Source organism: Anoplolepis gracilipes, chromosome 9, assembly GCF_047496725.1.
Source record: "Anoplolepis gracilipes chromosome 9, ASM4749672v1, whole genome shotgun sequence".
Classification (NCBI taxonomy): domain Eukaryota; kingdom Metazoa; phylum Arthropoda; class Insecta; order Hymenoptera; family Formicidae; genus Anoplolepis; species Anoplolepis gracilipes.
This window is the reverse complement of record NC_132978.1, coordinates 1,848,210-1,867,359: the sequence shown is the minus strand read 5'-3', so window position 1 is coordinate 1,867,359 and position 19,150 is coordinate 1,848,210. Positions and strand designations below refer to the sequence as shown.

Genomic DNA, 19,150 nt, shown 5'->3' with positions numbered 1-19,150 from the left:
GGTAATCTTGTTCTTACTCACGCGGTGGTGGGGGTCCTGTCATTCACACAGCGTGAGTCGCTTCTTGTTGTTATCAGTCTTCGAGACGCAATAGCAAGAGTAAGTACAATCACATGATTCAGCAGCGAAATACTATTAGCAATTATCGTTCCGCATAAGTAATTTTCGATTAATAACTTGTAAGAGTATCGCGGTGATGGTTAATTATCGAAACATGTATTTCGCACAATATTTATTAATAATATATTAATTAATAAATAATAATTAATAATACAAATTTATTTGAAAGAATCCATGCGATAAGGAATTATAAATTGTTTTATAGCAACGTATACGTACACATGTATTTGGCTCTAATTGCTTCTTTAAATATATTTCGAATATATTATCGTCTTTTATTTTGGTTTTGAATTCTTTGCTTATTTGAATGTAATTTATACATCATTTTCGAATTGAAAGCAAAGTAATATATAAGACACAAGCGATTGAATCGATTCAAATTTAAATTTTCAGCTAACAATAAGCGGATCGTATATTCTCTTCGATCACAGTTTTTTGTTGTTCTCCCATCATAATATAATAAAATGCGCGTCGCGTGATTAATATCGGGAGTGCCGTGCAAAGTGTCGTATTCTATCGATTACGTGTGTGAGTTTGTAATTAATTATGATTTTGCGAGTGTTGTGCCATGAAAAAACAAAAAATAAGCCAAAGAGGAGGAGTAAGTCCTGGAAACCATCGGGCGACTGTGGAGCAATCGTGGGGTGAGCAATTTATAACTGATTCAATTTATTTATTACTCATAAAATTAATTGCACATTTATCTCCCCGCAGTAATAATCTATTTTATATCATTATCTAATATAATGCATATATAAAATATTTTAGGTTTTATTTTACACATATATAAAATATTTAATAAAATATTTATAATATTAATATTTTATGTACATATAACATATTTCCAAGTTACTTTAGATGTTTATACAATAATTATTTAGATTCTTTACATAAGAATTAAATTTTTATTTACCAGATTTTATATAAAAAATGTAAATTAAAACTTTAGAATTTAAAATTTTAGAACATTTTTTTTTCATTAAATATCTTTAAAAATCAAATAATTTAAAAAAACACAATTATTTCTTTTAAATATTTCGGACACTAGTTTATATATTATAATTTGGATATATTTGTATTTTACAAAAATCACAACGTTGTATTACAACTTTGTCATTGCACACTAATTAGTGAATGTTAAATTATTTTATGTTTCATATACATATTATACATATACAGATATAATCGATTGTATAAATTATATCAGATATACATATATTTAACATGTATGTATGACATGAAGAATATCAAGACAAAAAAAAAAGAGAAAGAGAGAATAAAATAAACACGGAAACAAATTTCTTTTTAATATTGTAGGAACCATCAAAGAATATCAGAGCCTTTCTGACTAGAATTAATGTTTTCTTATTGTAAAATATCTTAAAAAACGCATTTACTGATTAATTTCTTTCTTTGGTACGTTAATTTCTCATAGAAATTTTGGAACTTCAAGTGTTTAAAAAAAATTTCATTAAAATTACTCTTGTGTTTAAAATGTATATATCTTGTTTTTTACATAAAGTATTTTAATGTAGTAACAAAAATGACGCGCTAAGTATGCCAACGTGTCCAGATGTGTTTATTTCAAATATATTTTTCTAGATTCAACTATCATGCGAGTGACATGATATTTAATGTAATATGTTACCAAATACTATGTATAAAAGTGTTTGATCGTGCATTATGAGTGCAATCAATATCTGATTTTCAAGAGATTCGTATTCGCGTATCGTCATAGAAACCGCGTAACGTGCACAAGATTAAATTATGAGGAATCATTCATCTATTCGATTAAACCGCAATCAAAGGAGCGATATCGTATACATTAAGCGATCTATACGGAACTACAAAGCGATTCTGTATACGTCTAATACATAGCTTATTCCTTCAATGCACTGACTCGCAGCGTATTTGATTAGTATCTAGGACGGAGACAATATCTTTTAGCGAGAGCAAAGCTCGATCTTCCCGATCTCCCGCGATTAGTTATCAAATCAAATAAAATAATGTGAATAATATATACGTAATTAATAATTTTAATAAAGCGTAATTGTAATAATTTTGTAGTTAAATATTATATCTGTCGCTATAATTTTTTTTATACAAATAATTTTTTTTGTTACGCGAAAATATACGTGAAAGATGAAATTGTACATTTTTTTCGGGAATGATCGATACGCAAGCTAATACGAAGGTCGAGCGAGAGCATGGTACAATTTCTAAAGTTCAAGATAAATCATGCTCAACGATCGTACGCTCGCGCATAATCCACAGGTCGTGATGAAAGATATATAAGAAAAAAAATACACGATCCATCCATTTCTCGTGAGAGACATGCCAATGTATAAATTTATGTCACTATGAAACATAAATATGAATATTAACTTTTGAGATAACAATGATTAATGATTATACGTTGACGAGCCAATACATAGGATTTAAAAAGATTTAGATATTTGTTGAAAATTTTCTCGCAATAAATAACAAAATAATTTTTGTTACTTAATAATATTATACATACATTATTTATTATGTTTATACATTAAGTCAAAGCAAAGATTGAAAAGGAGAATAAAAATGGGATATATTATATTCTTCTTTAATATCTATAATTGTACACACACAACTATTTAAAACTTTTACAATTTATCCTTGAAAATTATTTTTTTTATATCGATTTAATGAATGAATATATTTTATCAATACATTAATATTTCATCAATAACAAGGAAATTTTGACAATTGTATTGGCGCAAAAAGATGACCGTGTAATGATGAATAAAGAGATCAACAAATATAAAAATACAAAAATAACGCGTGAAACAATGCAGTGAAAAATAAAACGGGATATATGAGGGAGCGTAAATCGTTGGTAATTTTTGACAATATATAATCTTTCCCAGCGTTTCGCGTTTTTTGGCTGAATTCAATGGCAACCGGACCGTGCGAGGAGAAGGGCAACATCTCCCGCGTCGTCGCCCTTTGCCCTTTCATCAGCTTTTCTGTCGCTCGCAAAGGTGATTAAAGTATTTTCACAGCTAGTCGATCACGTTCAAAGAAGATTAGATAGAGGATAAATTGACGTAATACATGCTTTAAAACAGCATTTCTATTAAAAGACATCAATATTTTATAAAATATAACGCGGATTAGAGCGGTAACTTCTTAAATTACCACGAAGATATTCTATTTAAAATCATAGTACAATAATAAGAGAGTGTGATACCTCTATAAATATTCTTATATACATTGATTCTTTTATATCGATTCAATAATTCATTCAGCATTATCCGCGCGATTATTATTAAACAGAATGGAGCTAGCTTTTTACTAGAAATTCATTTTTAAAAATTTTTAATGTAATTAATTATTAAAAATTTTACTACGATATTATTCATTCGGATTAGAAATTGATATAATAAAAAATATTGTACAGTCGAACGCATTAATGCGGACGGATGAATACGGACCGCATTCATTAATATAGTTCACAACTCATCGATTCTTCTAGTTATATGCAAATTTCAAGCAGTTGAAAGCGTACGATTAACTATGTAAATGAAAAAAGGTACACTACTTTTTAAATATTAAAGAAACTTGAACGTTGAATCGTTTCAGATAAATCCTGCGAGTAGCTCTTCATAAATAAGAAATCACCGCTAAATAATTGTACGTCAGAATTGTTTTTGACATGAAATGAACGAGTAAAAATAAAATATCAATCGAATCAATCATACATCTAATCTTCTGTTGTCGCGAGTCTCTGATTCAAATCGTCAATCAGCGTATTGACGCGACTCACGCGTTTACTTCAAAGAGTTTGTGGTTTTCCCGTCCCTCATCCTGTGAACGGTCCGGCGTATGTGTTCGTCCCGATGAGGAAAGGAGAGACCGCTCGTGTCCGAAGAGAGAAGGTCAAAGGAGGGAGAGAGGGGGGGGGGGGGTGGGGGCGGGCGAGGGAGAAGAGTATACACTTAGAGGCGAAGAGAATCAGCACACATCGCCGATTGGGGGCGAGTTGATAGGGCTCGGCAAGGTCCGACATATTAGAGCAGGTAGTAAATTTGCGTGTGATCGAGCGAGTGTGTGACGAGTGTGTGTCTCTCGGCAGCTTCGCTCAACGATGCCGGTCAATGCGCGCTGTCGGACATTGCCTGCAACATAGCGACACCAAGTGCGTGAGAGAGAGACAGCTGTCACCAGGTGATCGATTTATCGCGCGCGAGTCCTCTAAGTTCAGTCGTGCCCGGTTCCACCCTTGTCGCGCCGCCGGTTCATGATTATTCAGGCAGAGCAAGAAAGAGAGAAAGAGACAGAAAGAGAGAGAGAGAGAGAGAGAGAGAAAGGGGGAGAGAGTACCGCGAAAAATATATCTTTTTAATGATATTTTTAAAATTGTGCAATATATGATTCTTTTGTGATAACATTAAAAATTATGTCAAACATTTTTCTAATCGTCTCATATATTATTAATTTTCACCCCTTTATTATTTTATTGTAATTATTAAATTTTTTCACGTATAATTTCACATTTTAGCCGTTGAATATACTATATCGTACATGCAACAGTTAAAACAGTCTTCCTGAATACTCTTGAACTAATTAACTCTTCCTAATTTGGACTACATAATTCTTATGTAATTCTGCAAACGCGAACTGCACTTGTTCTCGTTTCGCATGAATATTTCTTTACCCAGGAGTGAATTTAAGATCATCAAAATTTTAGATGAACAGAACGGAAAACTCACTTCACCGGCAATGACTTTTCCGCAGTAGTTTCACAAATTATCGTCAAAAATGATTTAGAGAAGCATACAAAAAGACAGACACAACCTTAGAGTATGTTTTCATCCACTTAAGTTCATTCACTAAAATTCACCCCTTTTTTTTATGCAATACAAGTGTCAATAATATAAAAGAACGAAGATGTAAAGAATATAAAAAGCTTCAATCGTACGTCAGAACAATCTCCTAAAAGAAAGAGAAATAATAGGTGGTCATCTCGTTTCACTATAAGACATAACCCGTGTTTATGCGCGTGTTTATTTATAAAGTCGTACTTCAGGAAATGTAAAACGCGCGCGTCGCAACGCGGCTCCGACAATTTGCGGAATGAGTGACACTACCTCTCCTCCGTCGCGTCTTCGTAAGCAGAGTCATCTTCTTAAATAAGACACGCGTCGTGAGAACCGGGTGCCACCGCTTCGCTATTAAAAGAGAACAGTGTACTCATTGTTCGGGAGTGTAGCATTCCAGGACCGCAGTGATGCACGCTCGGTTAAAAATAATATCGCGTGGCTCGAGAATTATTAGACGCGTGCGACTCGTCAACAAAAAGCGTATTTGGCGGATGTTGTCAGTTCGATTGCAAGAGTGGGGATCGATGCCGACGTGTCTGTTTAGCATGTAAACAGCATCGGATTTATGGCTGCTTAGGCCCAGGGATATAATTGATATATGTATAGTGTTCATAAGACCGTACGCGAAGAGCAAGACAAATAAACAAGACACGATTTCACAAATTATCGCTCAGCGAAACATCGTAAAATAAAAAATCCAATGCGGATGCGTATACTTGTGTATGTTATTTATTTACAACTATCAATGCTGTTGTTTTATGGTCGTTGAATCTATTCCTATTTTCTGTCTATTTTTAATTTATTAAAGGATGTAGATTTGTTATTAAAAATATATTAAATAGATTTTTTTCAATTATGTGAATAATATTCTTATCTTGAGTTTGAAAGATTCAATCTTGCGTGCAAATTTTCAAGTAAAAACGATCAAGTCAATAACATCAATATATTCAGAAACAAATGGAATGAGCAAAAGATAAATTGGTAGATACAAATAATTAATAATTAGTAATTTTAAATTAAAATAAAATACACATCATATTTCACAAGAGAAAATCTTATAATTCAAAATTTAGTTACTAGAGGATATATTAAAAGTTATAATGTTGTGAAAAATGAAAATCAAATGTCATCGAATCAGAGAATTTATAAATGAATAATCAATGATAGAATTGTACAACAAGTATTTTGTGTATTAGTAAAATAATATATATATTAAAATAATATTTGTTGTGTGTGTTTGTGTAAGTGATATAAGTATTATACGTGTATAATATGCTTATCTATTTGCTTCTGATACTTGACTAAATATAGGAATTAGATCGAGATCCCGCATATTTTTATTTCACGTTGCATCAAGAGCAACATCAAATATCATTTATTAACGAAATGATAAGCGAATGTTAAACAAAAATGCGCGTTGTGATCGTCATCAGCATAGTTGTTTTAAACGATCGATAAGAATGTCATGATCGTTCGCGACTGAAAAGAGTAAATGTTGCCAAGAAAAGGGAACATCCAAGGAAGCTGGAATAAGGAATTTTGCCAAACAGATTAGCGTGAAATTCGACAATATTGTTCATTAAAAGAATAGTCGTTGGATTCCGTTCACAAACTTATAAAGTGACTAACAGACGGTACATTTCACAAGTTTGTTCTCTCAAAACTTATTGCATTGAACGCTATAACTACGCGAATTTAGAAGTGAGCTTTTCTCCGCTAATTATAAAGTTAATTAGAGTTCACCGTTAAATTTTATTATTCCAGCATCCGTGGAAATTTTTCAGTATTAAATCATTCTTTCGGGCTCCGCGTATCGTCGGTTCGCTCGCAAACTGAAAAACATTGGGCGAAGATCGTCCGACTACAAGAAGGATTGTATATATATATATAGAGAGCAAAAATGAATCATAAAGAACTCGTAGAGGCTACACGCCAAATTTGGCTTGAAAACTAAACATTGCGCAAACCTTTATTTTATTTATGTATCTGAGCCCGACTGTAACTACAGATCGTCGCAAGTCCAAATTATACGAGAGAGAATTCCCTACACAATTTTCTAATATAATGTAGCACATGTGTGCGAATGCATCGTAAGTATACATTATAGGTACACTTTACGTGAGTGATATAATTAACAGTGTGTAACATTTGCGGAGCGAGACTAAATTCAATTAAATGGAGTAGCGTGCGAATGCCTAATTAAAATATTACTAATCGAGAAAAATTGAGTTAATTAATTGCCTGTTAAAAATATAATTAATAAGATTCGTAATCGAACTGACATTAACATTATTATTACGGTTCAACTCAAAAGAATAGTTTAATTATTATGATTATATCATATAAACTGTCTACATCGTAACTTTTAATCTAAACTAAACAACTAAATATTAATATGAAAAATAGGTTTAAAATTTATTTATTTATGAGTTGTTTTAAAACATTGAAACAATATATTGTTACATATTGTTAATGGAATTTTTTAATTAAATCTTTTAAATGCCAGAATATTTTTAAAAATGATATTACAACTTTATTCATTCTAAACAAAAGCATTCTACCTAAATTATAAAAGAACTTCGAATAGAGATGCTTGAATTTACTACTTTTACCAATTACTTAAAAAACACTACTACTGTGCGTCATCAATGAAATTTAAAAAAAAAATAATCTTGAGTAATTTATATTTTAGTAATTATAAATAAGTGGATTAGCCATTGCATCGAATGAATGTAGGACTTGCGATCGATAAAGTCGGGGACAGGTACATATCTTTACGTTGCGTTTCTATCTCATATGACAGATCGTAACCTTTTCAATTAAGCGATATGCATCGCATAGAGCGATATGGAAACAGATGTTACGCAGAAAGCGTCAGTCCTTGACGCTATTCGCGATATACCAATTCCTCTATATTCTATACGATTATTAAATATTAAAACGTAAAGTCACATATTGATTTTTTTCTCGTAACGATAAAAGTTACAGATAAAAATATAATTAAAAATAATAAATCAGAGGAGAAGCAATACAATGATATGATATATATCATGATATATGATTTTATATTATTTTATATTGGTTATTATATTTATGTTATAAAAAAAAGAACGATCATAGAAGGAAATAAAATTCTCCATGAAGACGTTCTGCCCGACTCCATGCGCAAGCATATACGTCTTATGTATTCGTCTTCCAGAGTAAATATTTTTCCGGCAAGGGCACGAGGAGCTTCCGTGTGAGAATACGAAATAATAAGCGATACATACGATAAAAAACTCCGCCCAACGCCATTCCGATGAAATATTTACTCGACTCGCGGAAATCGTGCACCAAACTCGTGAACTCAATATTGCCGGCGGGGGTTTCACCGGTTACGAAAGAGGAAATCGCACACAATTGGCATGGTTCGATCGATATATCGGGGCAAAAACAAGTGTATGTGATAGACAAAAAAATCACATCGAGCGCGTAGCTCTGCAAGCAGCGATTCTCAATGTTTATTAATTTTTCAATCTCTTTGGTATAACATTTTTATTATAAATTCTGAGATTCTTTACAAATTATTAAATTTAAGAGAAAAAAATGTACAAAACGCAGGTATTGTCAATTTTATAAACATGTTATTCATTGTATATTATAAGAACAGTGTATTTTATTACATGTTTGCATGAATACAGATATTATTGTATACTTGTCACGATAATACATATGAGATAGTTTGCAGTTATGATAATAAAGAAAAGCAAAAAATTATTAAAATTGAAAAAAAATGCCACTTTGTTTCTACTTGCATGTTATTACATTAAAATGTAGTCTTTCGCTTTATCTTTTCTTTTACAGCATTTTATTTTTATTAATATACTTTTTTTCTTTATTTAATATATACTTAAATAACAAATTTAATCTTAACAGTAAGGCTATATTCGAGCAAGTAAATTTAATGTTATTAAGTTATTTTTTATTCACTTGAGATTGTTAGTTACAACCATTATAGTGTGGTATAGTGTGGGACGTTTCGATAATAACTTTTATCTCTTCAGCCACGTTTGTTACTTACATTAAAATATACGAACTTATAAACTAATCCGTGTACATAACGTCTAATTATGAATCATACTGTCGATGTCACATGTGTTGTCTTCTGAGTGGTCATCGTATAAAATTGTGTCCTCCTCTCTTAATTAATGTGCTAACATGATGTTATAATCAAACACAGGTCCGTCAAGACTTCGCAGGAATTTTTAAGATACTGACAGTTACACTGTTGGATGCTAATTGATGCTCAACTCAATTTAGCATCCAACAGTGTAACTGTCAGTATCTTAAAAATTCCTGCAAAGTCTTGACGGACCTGTGTTTGATTATAACATCATGTTAGCACATTAATTAAGAGAGGAGGACACAATGTATACGATGACCACTCAGAAGACAACACATGTGACATTGACAGTATGATTCATAATTAGATGTTATGTACACGGATTAATTTATAAGTTCGTATATTTTAATGTAAGTAACAAACGTGGCTGAAGAGATAAAAGTTATTATCGAAACGTCCCACACTATATCACACTATAATGGTTGTAACTAACAATCTCAAGTGAATAAAAAATAACTTAATAACATTAAATCCACTTGCTCTAATATAGCCTTACTGTTAAGATTAAATTTGTTATTACAATACGAGCTTGCACACTATATATATATATATATATATATATATATATATATATATATATATATATATATATATATAATATAGTATCTTAGTAAATACTTAAATCTTTAATTATTTTCATAAACTTTCTTTCTTTTTTTCACTAATTGAGAATCGCTACTTTATAGTACAGCAGAGAATTTTAGGGTTTGCAATTTTAGGGTGTGCTATTCAAGACTACTTATAGCGGAAACAGACTACTTGGAGGGTACATTGAACAAGCTATTAATCATATATAATCCACAATTATTATAATATTATCTACATTACAGTTATTCACCAAATGTTCTATTCCTCTAAATTCAATAAATATATCTTATACTTAACAAAAATTATAATATTATATCTATGAAACTTCTTTCTCTCTAAAAAACGAAACTATGTTAGAAATTAGATTATTTAGTGAAAAAATGTGTTGGATTACTTATATACTTTCGTAAAATATTTTTAGGATCCTACCGTAGCAAAAATGGATTTTCTGAAATAATTAATAAGAAAATTATTCGAAGATTATCATATTACGTGAGCAAAAAATGGAGAAATGAAGAGATTGTTTTCATAAATCATGTTTCTTTTTGATATAAATTATCTTCTCGAAAGTATATAATGTACTTTGCAATAACGTAAAAATCTTAACGACTTTTTTAAAATGAAGTGAATATTTTGACAGATCAATTATTTTCTCTTGTGTCATATGACATAACTAAGGTATAGTACAATTAATTTTAATTGATAAAAATCTTTTAAATCCTCTATTTTTTAAAATCAAGTTTCGAAAAAACTGTTTTACTTCGATTAATTTTCATCAATAAATATTAGTAAATAGCATAATTATTAATGTAGTAATAGCATAATTATTATTTATGGAATATTCGCATTGGTGAAAAATGATACTTGGTTAATCACAAATAATTAGCGTCTAATGACGGTCGCATTAAGGGTAGGAGCAGGGTGTGCTCGACGTGCTTCCTTTGTATACACGTAAAAAAAAGAAGTAGATTGCCCACATTGAACGCGTTCAACCTCGTCGTCTTATTATTACACAACAGTTTGCATGATATAAAAAAAATATAAAAAGAATAAAAAAACGTTTTCTGCAGCTACACGATTTCGACGAGTATGAACTGATTTTTATTATCGCGATTGCAATGGATGCACGTATTTATACTTGTAATAACAAATTGACAAATAAAAAAAACATACATATATAAATTCTAAAATACATACAAATAATTGAATCGATACTCAAAACGTATGTTGCAACAAAATTTTACTTCGATTACAATATAAAGATAATTTCTCTGTCATTATTTTAAAATATTTTATTTTAATATTATTTTATATAATAACATTTATAAAAATAAAAAACATTTAGAAGAAAAATCTTTAATTTAAGATCTTTAATTTGGAACTAATGTTATGTATTAGTATCATATTTTTTCAGATTTATTTCCCATTATATTTCTCAATTTGTTGAATAAATATATATATATATATATAATTTGAAATAAGACAGCCATATCGCGCGCGAAAAATTGTATTGGCAGTGACGGCTGCAGCTCCGTCCGACTAAACGCACATCATTACTACTGTGAAATCGCGCATCCAGTGCAATCGTCGGTGATCTCTATGTATGCGCGTATGGGATGATTCGCTTAGGTTTCTAATACCGAGTCAGTAGAGTTCATTATTTCAAATTTCGGAATAAGAAAAAAAAATGCATTTTTTAATAATGAGAAAAAAATAATTTCAACATTTTTTAAATCTCGCTTTACATACTTTACATACTTTTTATAGCATTTGAAAGATGAAACAATTAGCACAAGATATACATATATATTAATTTGAATATTATAAATTGTATATACATATTTGATTATATATATATATATAGATTAATGGAATTAAAATTGGAATTAAGGCATACAGCATATATCGTGCAAGAAATTCCCATCCTATTCTCGAGAAATAAAATTGTCTAGACTTTACTTTTGCTGTTCCCCATTAAGATCTAATTAAGGCTGGCTTTTAAATTACTAATTTCTCGGCATCGTTAGGAACCATTAACAACTCGCCATACGCGCCATACATAAGTACACGCGAGTGTTTGTATGTGCACACATTCCACGTGGGACTTACGCTAGATGTGATATTCCCTTGGTTGGCGTGCTGCGCCGGTACCTCGTCTTGATAGTAATCGTCGTTCTGGGCACCTGTTACGCTCTGGGCGAAGTCGAGTAGCCGACGATTCGGACTGTCGGGCGTAGCGGGCAGGTCGTTGGGCAAGTTCGGGAAGCAGGCGTTGGATGCACTGCGCCGATGTTTCGACAAGCTGTAATGCTCGTAATTACGGTAACAGCCGGGCCCGGTCTGAGCGGGTCCGCGGCCACACGCGGACTCTCCCTCTGTACTGTTACCATCCACCCCGGACATGTTATGACCTGAAAACAGGTTTAGGGTCTGTGTTGTTCCTCACTATGAAGCGCGGGTGAAAAGTAAGCCGCTGAATGAACTTCTAGCGAATGAGCTTGGAGTCGAAAAGAAGAGAGCGAGTGCTATTAATTAAAGAAAAAAGATATTTTTTAAAAATAGTGTACTTATTTAAATTCTTAATTTAAATTCCTGTATACTAATATAAGCTCATAAAAAAGAGAAAGAAATAAAGAAAAGGTGTGTGTAAGTGTAATTATTTAAATATTTTATATATCTCTGCAACTATTATTTGATTTGTCGAGAATCTGTGGAAAATTCAATAGACATTATTCTAAATAGGCTTTAAAATAATTAGTTCGAAATATTAAAACAAATAATCCATTAATGATAGAATGAATTATAAGCTGTGATAATAATAATAAATTAATTAGTTACAAATTAATGGAACTGATCAATAAAACTAAATCTATATTTGTTCTGACGTAATTTTCTTATGAGTAAAGATAGATCCATATATAAGATAGATTTATATATATATATATATATATAAAATTTTCATCTTTAATACTAGAATATATTTTCTTAGAAAAAACAACTGTAAAAACTAAAATTAAAAAAACAATTTTGAGAAATATAATTCAAAACAATTTAAAGTTACTTAGGAAAAAAATGAAAAACTTTATCAAAAGGGTAGATAAAAATGATTATTTACTTATATAAATATCTATCAAAACATATGTTTTTGTTACTAAAACTAATTTTACTAATACTAATTCCAGACTTTTAGGAAATGGGGGAAGATTATATATAGGGTGGTGTAGCGCATATAGGTGCTCGGCGCTACTTAGAAACGAGTTAATAATATACTGCGATCTACAGGGGAAAGGAGATGCCTATTATCCGCGCAATCGCGATAATAGTGTAATTACGGTAAATTTTAGAGTTTGCATGCGCCCTTTACCTTGCTCCCGCGCCGGATGTTACGTATTACAGAAATGTGTCAGAATCGTCGAATGGTAAATTGATTCCGTAACAGTAAGGTCTCTCGCATGTCGTCTGAGACTAATTTAAAACATAATCGTAGCCTCGATAAATGTCTCGAAAACTAATCGTGATAAGTGGTACTGAACTAACGAAGCTAGACTGCACGAGTCCACTCCATCTCACGATATCGCGATTGAGACAAGATTGAGGGGAAAAGAAAAAGAGAAAATAAAATAGCTAACAATAAGAAACAGGACGATGTGCGTGTCGCTTCGCAAGTTGGCTCGCAGAGCCGCGACGATGATCTCGGGTCGAGGCCGAGTTTGTTCGTTCGATAAGTCGGCGACGCGAAGCGCGTCGTGACTCGTGACACAAAGCAGATCGCAGATATCCTCCGCGAGCGCATCGATCCGTCGCTTACCGGTGTCGACGATGACGTCGATGAGGTCCATGCTCTTGGCGAAGGCGTCTCTCAGGTTGATGTGATGGAAGGACACGATGCTGCCCTCCCGCTTGGCCCTCTCAAGGGCCTCCCGCCTCTTAATGGCCTTCTCCCGTCTCATCTGGTTTTTGTAGAATTCGGCGAAGTTGTTGACGATAATGGGAATGGGCAACGCGATTACCAGGACACCACATATACAACACACACTGCCGATCACCTTGCCGAGCGGGGTCGTGGGGTAGATGTCGCCGTATCCGACGGTGGTCATTGTGATGCCTGCCCACCAGAAGGTCTCTGGAATGCTTATGAATTTGGTCCCGGGCTCCTCCTTCTCGGCGAAGTAGGCAAGGCTCGAGAAAATAAGGACGCCCATCGCCAGGAAGAGCATCAGCAAGCCCAGCTCTTTGTACGAGTTACGTAAGGTGAAGCCAAGGCTCTGTAACCCGGTCGAGTGGCGGGCCAGCTTCAGAATTCTCAGGATCCGCATTATACGAAAAATTTGCACTACCCTGCGCACGTCCTGGAACTGGTCGTTCGCGTTCTTGTTCGTCTCAACCAGGAACAGAGATACAAAGTATGGCAGTATCGCCAGCAGATCGATTACGTTAAGACCGCCTTTGAAGAATTTCCATTTGTCCGGTGAAGCACTGAACCTAAGCAAGTACTCGAGGGTGAACCACGAGATGCACACGGCTTCCACCATAGCAAGCTGCGGATTGTCTTGAAAGTTCCCCTTCTCATCATTCACTTGCATACTAGGAATGGTGTTGAGAGTTAATGCGATCGTCGAAAGCACAATAAAGAGTATTGATATCACAGCTATCACCTGGAAAAGCGACGAGTCAACCGATCAAACGGAGCTAATCAATCGCGAACTACCTGCGATCTATAAAAATACTTTCCTTTCTTAATATTTTTTTTTCTTTGTCCGTCTTTATCAAATCTACCGAAGTACTTTGTATTATATACATAGTATTGACAAAAATTGAAGCACTATTGTAATAGCGTATACCTGAATCTAATAAGCGAATCGAAAAGTCTCTTATCATTAATTTCTCCGATGAACAGTTTCGAGATATTATTTAGAAATGTTGTTAAGCTACGATTAAAATTTCGATTGTATAAAAAGTGCTATGTCACACATTCGCCCAATCCATTAACTCACGATATCTCAACAACTGTTCGTCGGAAAAAAAATAATAATAAAGAATTTTTCTTTCGATTTCAGCGTATTCGCTGTTGCAATAGTGTTTCAATTTTTATTAATTTCATATGTATAAATACATAGCTATGCTACCCTTTTCATCTACGATAAAACATTGTGGAGGGTAATAAATAACACGCCTAAATAAATAACTGCCTACATTCTAGCGATTCTCTACGATCAAAATGTACGAACTACTATTGTGACGAACAATAGACACAATTGCTAAAACATATGGAATAATTTGAGTACAATTTTTCCCTGGAATCTTGATGTTGTCAATATCAAATATAATTTTTTTTTTTAATCACGCGATACCAAAAATTTTGTCGAAAAAAGCATTGCAGATAAAAAACAAGAAAAATATATATTCGATTCTATAAAGGTGATAGATACATAGAATTAAAAACACGATAGAAATTCAATCAATGTTGAATATCTGGCAAGCGATAATAACCGTGACGGAAAAAAATTTAAGCTCTCATTGCGCGAAAAAGTATAGTACAATAAAATACGAAGCCAATGGAGATACGATTAATACGTTCTTTGCAGCGATATACATTAAAGCAGATATACATATGTATGTATGTATTAATATATAATATAATTTTTTTAGCATATATGACACTGTGTATTTATACAGTAAAGCAAGCGATACACTATAGCGATACACAGAAAGCGACTCTCTGATCGAATTTTAGTTGTACATTTATATTTACGTACAACATGTATGCATAATTTTTACATGAATATTAATCAAACGACTATAATAGTTAACGCGCCATTTTTTACATCCCATAATTCTATTTTATATGAAAACATTGTAAAATTAGTCAAAGCCACTACGATATTTCCTAAAATTGAAGCTTGTTGATGAATAATACTACTGCTCATTTAACACCTAATATCGTTAAGGAAATACTATTTGCCGGGTGAATATTTAGCTCCAAATTTGCGCTTCCTTGCGCCTTTGATTAGGAGAAGTAGCACAATTAATGAGTGCGTCTCATTGAGCTTTTGAAGGATTTTTGCAATATAAGGTTCTTCGCGAAACCAATACAGAGAAAGAGAAAGAGAGATGAACCATCGAAGAAGCAAAACGCAACCCTGATCAAGCGGTAATTAATCACCACAAACGTAAAGAAGAACGCAATGTCACGCTGACGCTTCTGTGAAACTGGACGATCGATTTGGTAACAGGGAATGGATCGTAAAAATATATGACGCAACACAGCTTTTGTTATCGGGTCTCGTCGTTTAAACGCAGTCTGCCCGACGTCGCTCGACTCACACAAGTTTTCATTGTATTGTTCGGCCAGCGTATAAAAATACATATGTATGTCCCTTCAAAACCCCGCTCCCTTGCCCGACCTGAATCCCATATGCCCTTGTTTTCCGAGAAGTCACCAACTCGTGTACCATTTTTCCCGTCCCTCCCCTTTTCACACCCCCTTCCCTATTACCACTCTACTTTTATGCCAGTGCAATCGCTACAATGCGAAATCAATTCGTCGCTTTGAGGACTCAGCGAAATCATGAGATTACTCAACATAACAAGGAGCTTGCTTTGCAATATTTAATCGCAAGTAAATAAGGGAACTGCGCGTACATTCGGGGACAAATAAAAATATTGATTAGCTTTATACTGCTCATATAATTCTACAATTATCTCTTGAAAGACAGGATAGTGAGGAAATTAACAATATTAGACGCTAAACTAAAAGTTTTAAAGATTTGTATCTACAAAAACAATTAAGTATTTTGCTATTTGAGAAATAAATAAGTATATCACAAGATATAAACGCAATTTTTATGTAAAATCCAATTCACTCTTCAATTAATATTATTATACAATATACAATATATATATATATATATATATATATATATTTATGCAATCAATTTTTATAAACATTGTTACATAGTTCAAATCCTAGAAAATCATATTACTTTTGTCAATTTTTGAAAATTTTGATCTTTAATTCATTAGATTTGCCCCGAATGTATTGTTTTATAAGCAAAAGTTAAAAAAAAACAGCGAAGGGACAAAAATCGATTTGTCATTGATATTTTAACCCTTTGCGATCCAACATTGATTTCAATAATAATTATCATTATTAAATATGCTTTTTTAATTTTAATGTTAACAACATTAAAATTAAAAGAGCACATTTTCGAAACTGATTAAAAGTAAATTTTCTTATTATTTGGACATTATTAACTTATAAAAATTCTAAGAAATGGTTCATCGACACTATAGTTATCGAATATTAAAAAGCTTCAAGATTATTAGAGAAAAGATTGTCAGATCTCAATATATCACCGCAAAAGGGTTAAATGTATTATATGGGAAATCTCGAATGAGAGAGATGTCGATGTTAAAATCAATGTTTCCAAAGGAATGTACAATAAAGTGCATATATATGTGTATATATGTGTCTGTGTGTGTGTATGTGTGTGTGTATGTGTGTGTATGTGTGTGTGTGTGCGCGTGCGTGTGTATGTGTGCGTGTACATATGTGTTAATAGTTAAGATTGTGAAGCAGGTGCGTGCAGTGTATTTTGTGTGCGGAACGGAATTCAATAGTATTGTGCGGTAAAGCGAGTTCGTGCGAGTTATTTCTTTACATTTCTCACTTAAGAAGATATTGTGGCTAGGGCTAGAAGAAGCCGAGATAGATTGAGAAAAGTAAGCGGACAAGAAAGGCTCACAAAAATTCATACATATTGTTTAGGCTAAAATGCAGCGGCCTCCCCCCTCCCCCCCCTCCCCCCGAGAAGTACAAGCTTACGACGACACATGATTACAATTACTATTCGGACAAGTATATCATTCAGCCGCATAATGTCGAATGATGTCTCTGCAAAGTGATTACGCATTTAGTACAGATTAAAATTGTGCAATATCAAGACGTATGTATAAATTCTCCTTTGTATGACTGTAGTATATAAAAGTGTCGAAATAGAGTAATAAAATATCACTATTACAATAATAATATAATTGTATAATTTTGTGTGTATGTGTGTGTGTGTACACACGCATAAACACACAATTATATATATATATATATATATATATATATATATATATAATATTTTATTATTCTATATTTCTACACTTTTGTTATATATATACTTCAATCATACAATTTTAAATAAAAACTCACACATCAAGACATATAATGCGCGAACACCTGTAATCAATGCATTAGAACGCAGAGAAATGGTATAGTAATTTTAATAAATGCGTACGAATAGCTAATTAATATATAAACCACACACATTGACGTAGAAACATAATATACGTTAATCAGTTATTTTGTTAGTAATTAGTTGCTTCAAAAACATTTTAATGTTACGAAGTGACAACAGCTTTTATTAGTCATCAAATAATTGCTCCAGCCACATGCAGAAAATAATGGAAGTCTCGACGTATTCACTAATACGTGATCCTTTAATATAGTGGTCTCTGTACGAGAAACACAAATGATCAAGCTACCAAATATTTAGCAAAGAATTTTGCATCTGAGGAAAACTAGTCTTTAATTTTATGTAACGCATAACATTAACTTCTGAAACATTTTCTAAATAAATATATGTATATGCACATAATATACATATTATGAATTTAATATAAAAATATGTATATTTTTTGCGTACAATATATCTAAAACCTAATACGTAAATATGGCTTCACAGATCTATTCAATAGGTATTCAATTCAATAGCTCATTTTAATTCCAATATATTTTGCACATATTTAACATAATGAATATTTCCAAAGTTGTTTACAAGTATATAAATAAAAAAATTTTGCAAATTATAATTTTTAAGATTTAATTATAAATATATAAAAAATTTGACAGGAAACGTTAAGAACGAGACAATTTATCTTACTATTTTCTCAAGTTGTAAGATTCGTTATTTTACTTTCAAATATCAATATACTTCTATAATAAGCTATTCCATTACTACTCCCGTTTATTCGCCGATCGTTTATTCATTCAGACGTTCTAATCTACTCGACTTGTAACTTGATTAAAACGATCACAACGGTATTTGCACCAATCTATGCGCAGGTACTATACATTGTCGCGACATTTTACAATATTCTCATGAGACCAGCGGATCACGGCTGAAGGGTATACTCGTCGGCAATTGTATTATAGTGTTATGACCTCTTATATACTCTAAATATACTCGGCCGATCGATAGTTTCTGTAATATTAATAAGCCCGTTAAAGGGAACACGTTTGGAGACGAAAGACGAGAAAGGGCCCCGAGGAATAGAGAGAATCGTGTCTCGACGGATAAAACTGGTGCACCAGTGCGGTGCGATATATGTGTATCAGCTTACGGAAGCATTATTGTGCTGCAGCCGTTATCAT

General features: G+C 32.5%; 1 protein-coding gene across 4 annotated transcripts in view; it reads right to left on the bottom strand.

Annotated features, from left to right (window-relative positions):
* Positions 1-19,150, bottom strand: part of Shab (Shaker cognate b) — a 46,541-nt gene that overhangs the window by 21,225 nt on the left and 6,166 nt on the right. For all 4 annotated transcript variants that reach the window (XR_012047347.1, XR_012047346.1, XM_072899368.1 and 1 more), the window contains exons 2-3: positions 13,538-14,384; positions 11,839-12,140 (exon numbers count right to left, since the gene is read on the bottom strand). Coding sequence is in view for 2 of the 4 variants with exons in the window: in XM_072899368.1 (XP_072755469.1) it covers positions 11,839-12,140; positions 13,538-14,384 (1,149 nt within the window). In the remaining 2 variants the exon portion in view is untranslated. The remainder of the gene's footprint in view (positions 1-11,838; positions 12,141-13,537; positions 14,385-19,150) is intronic.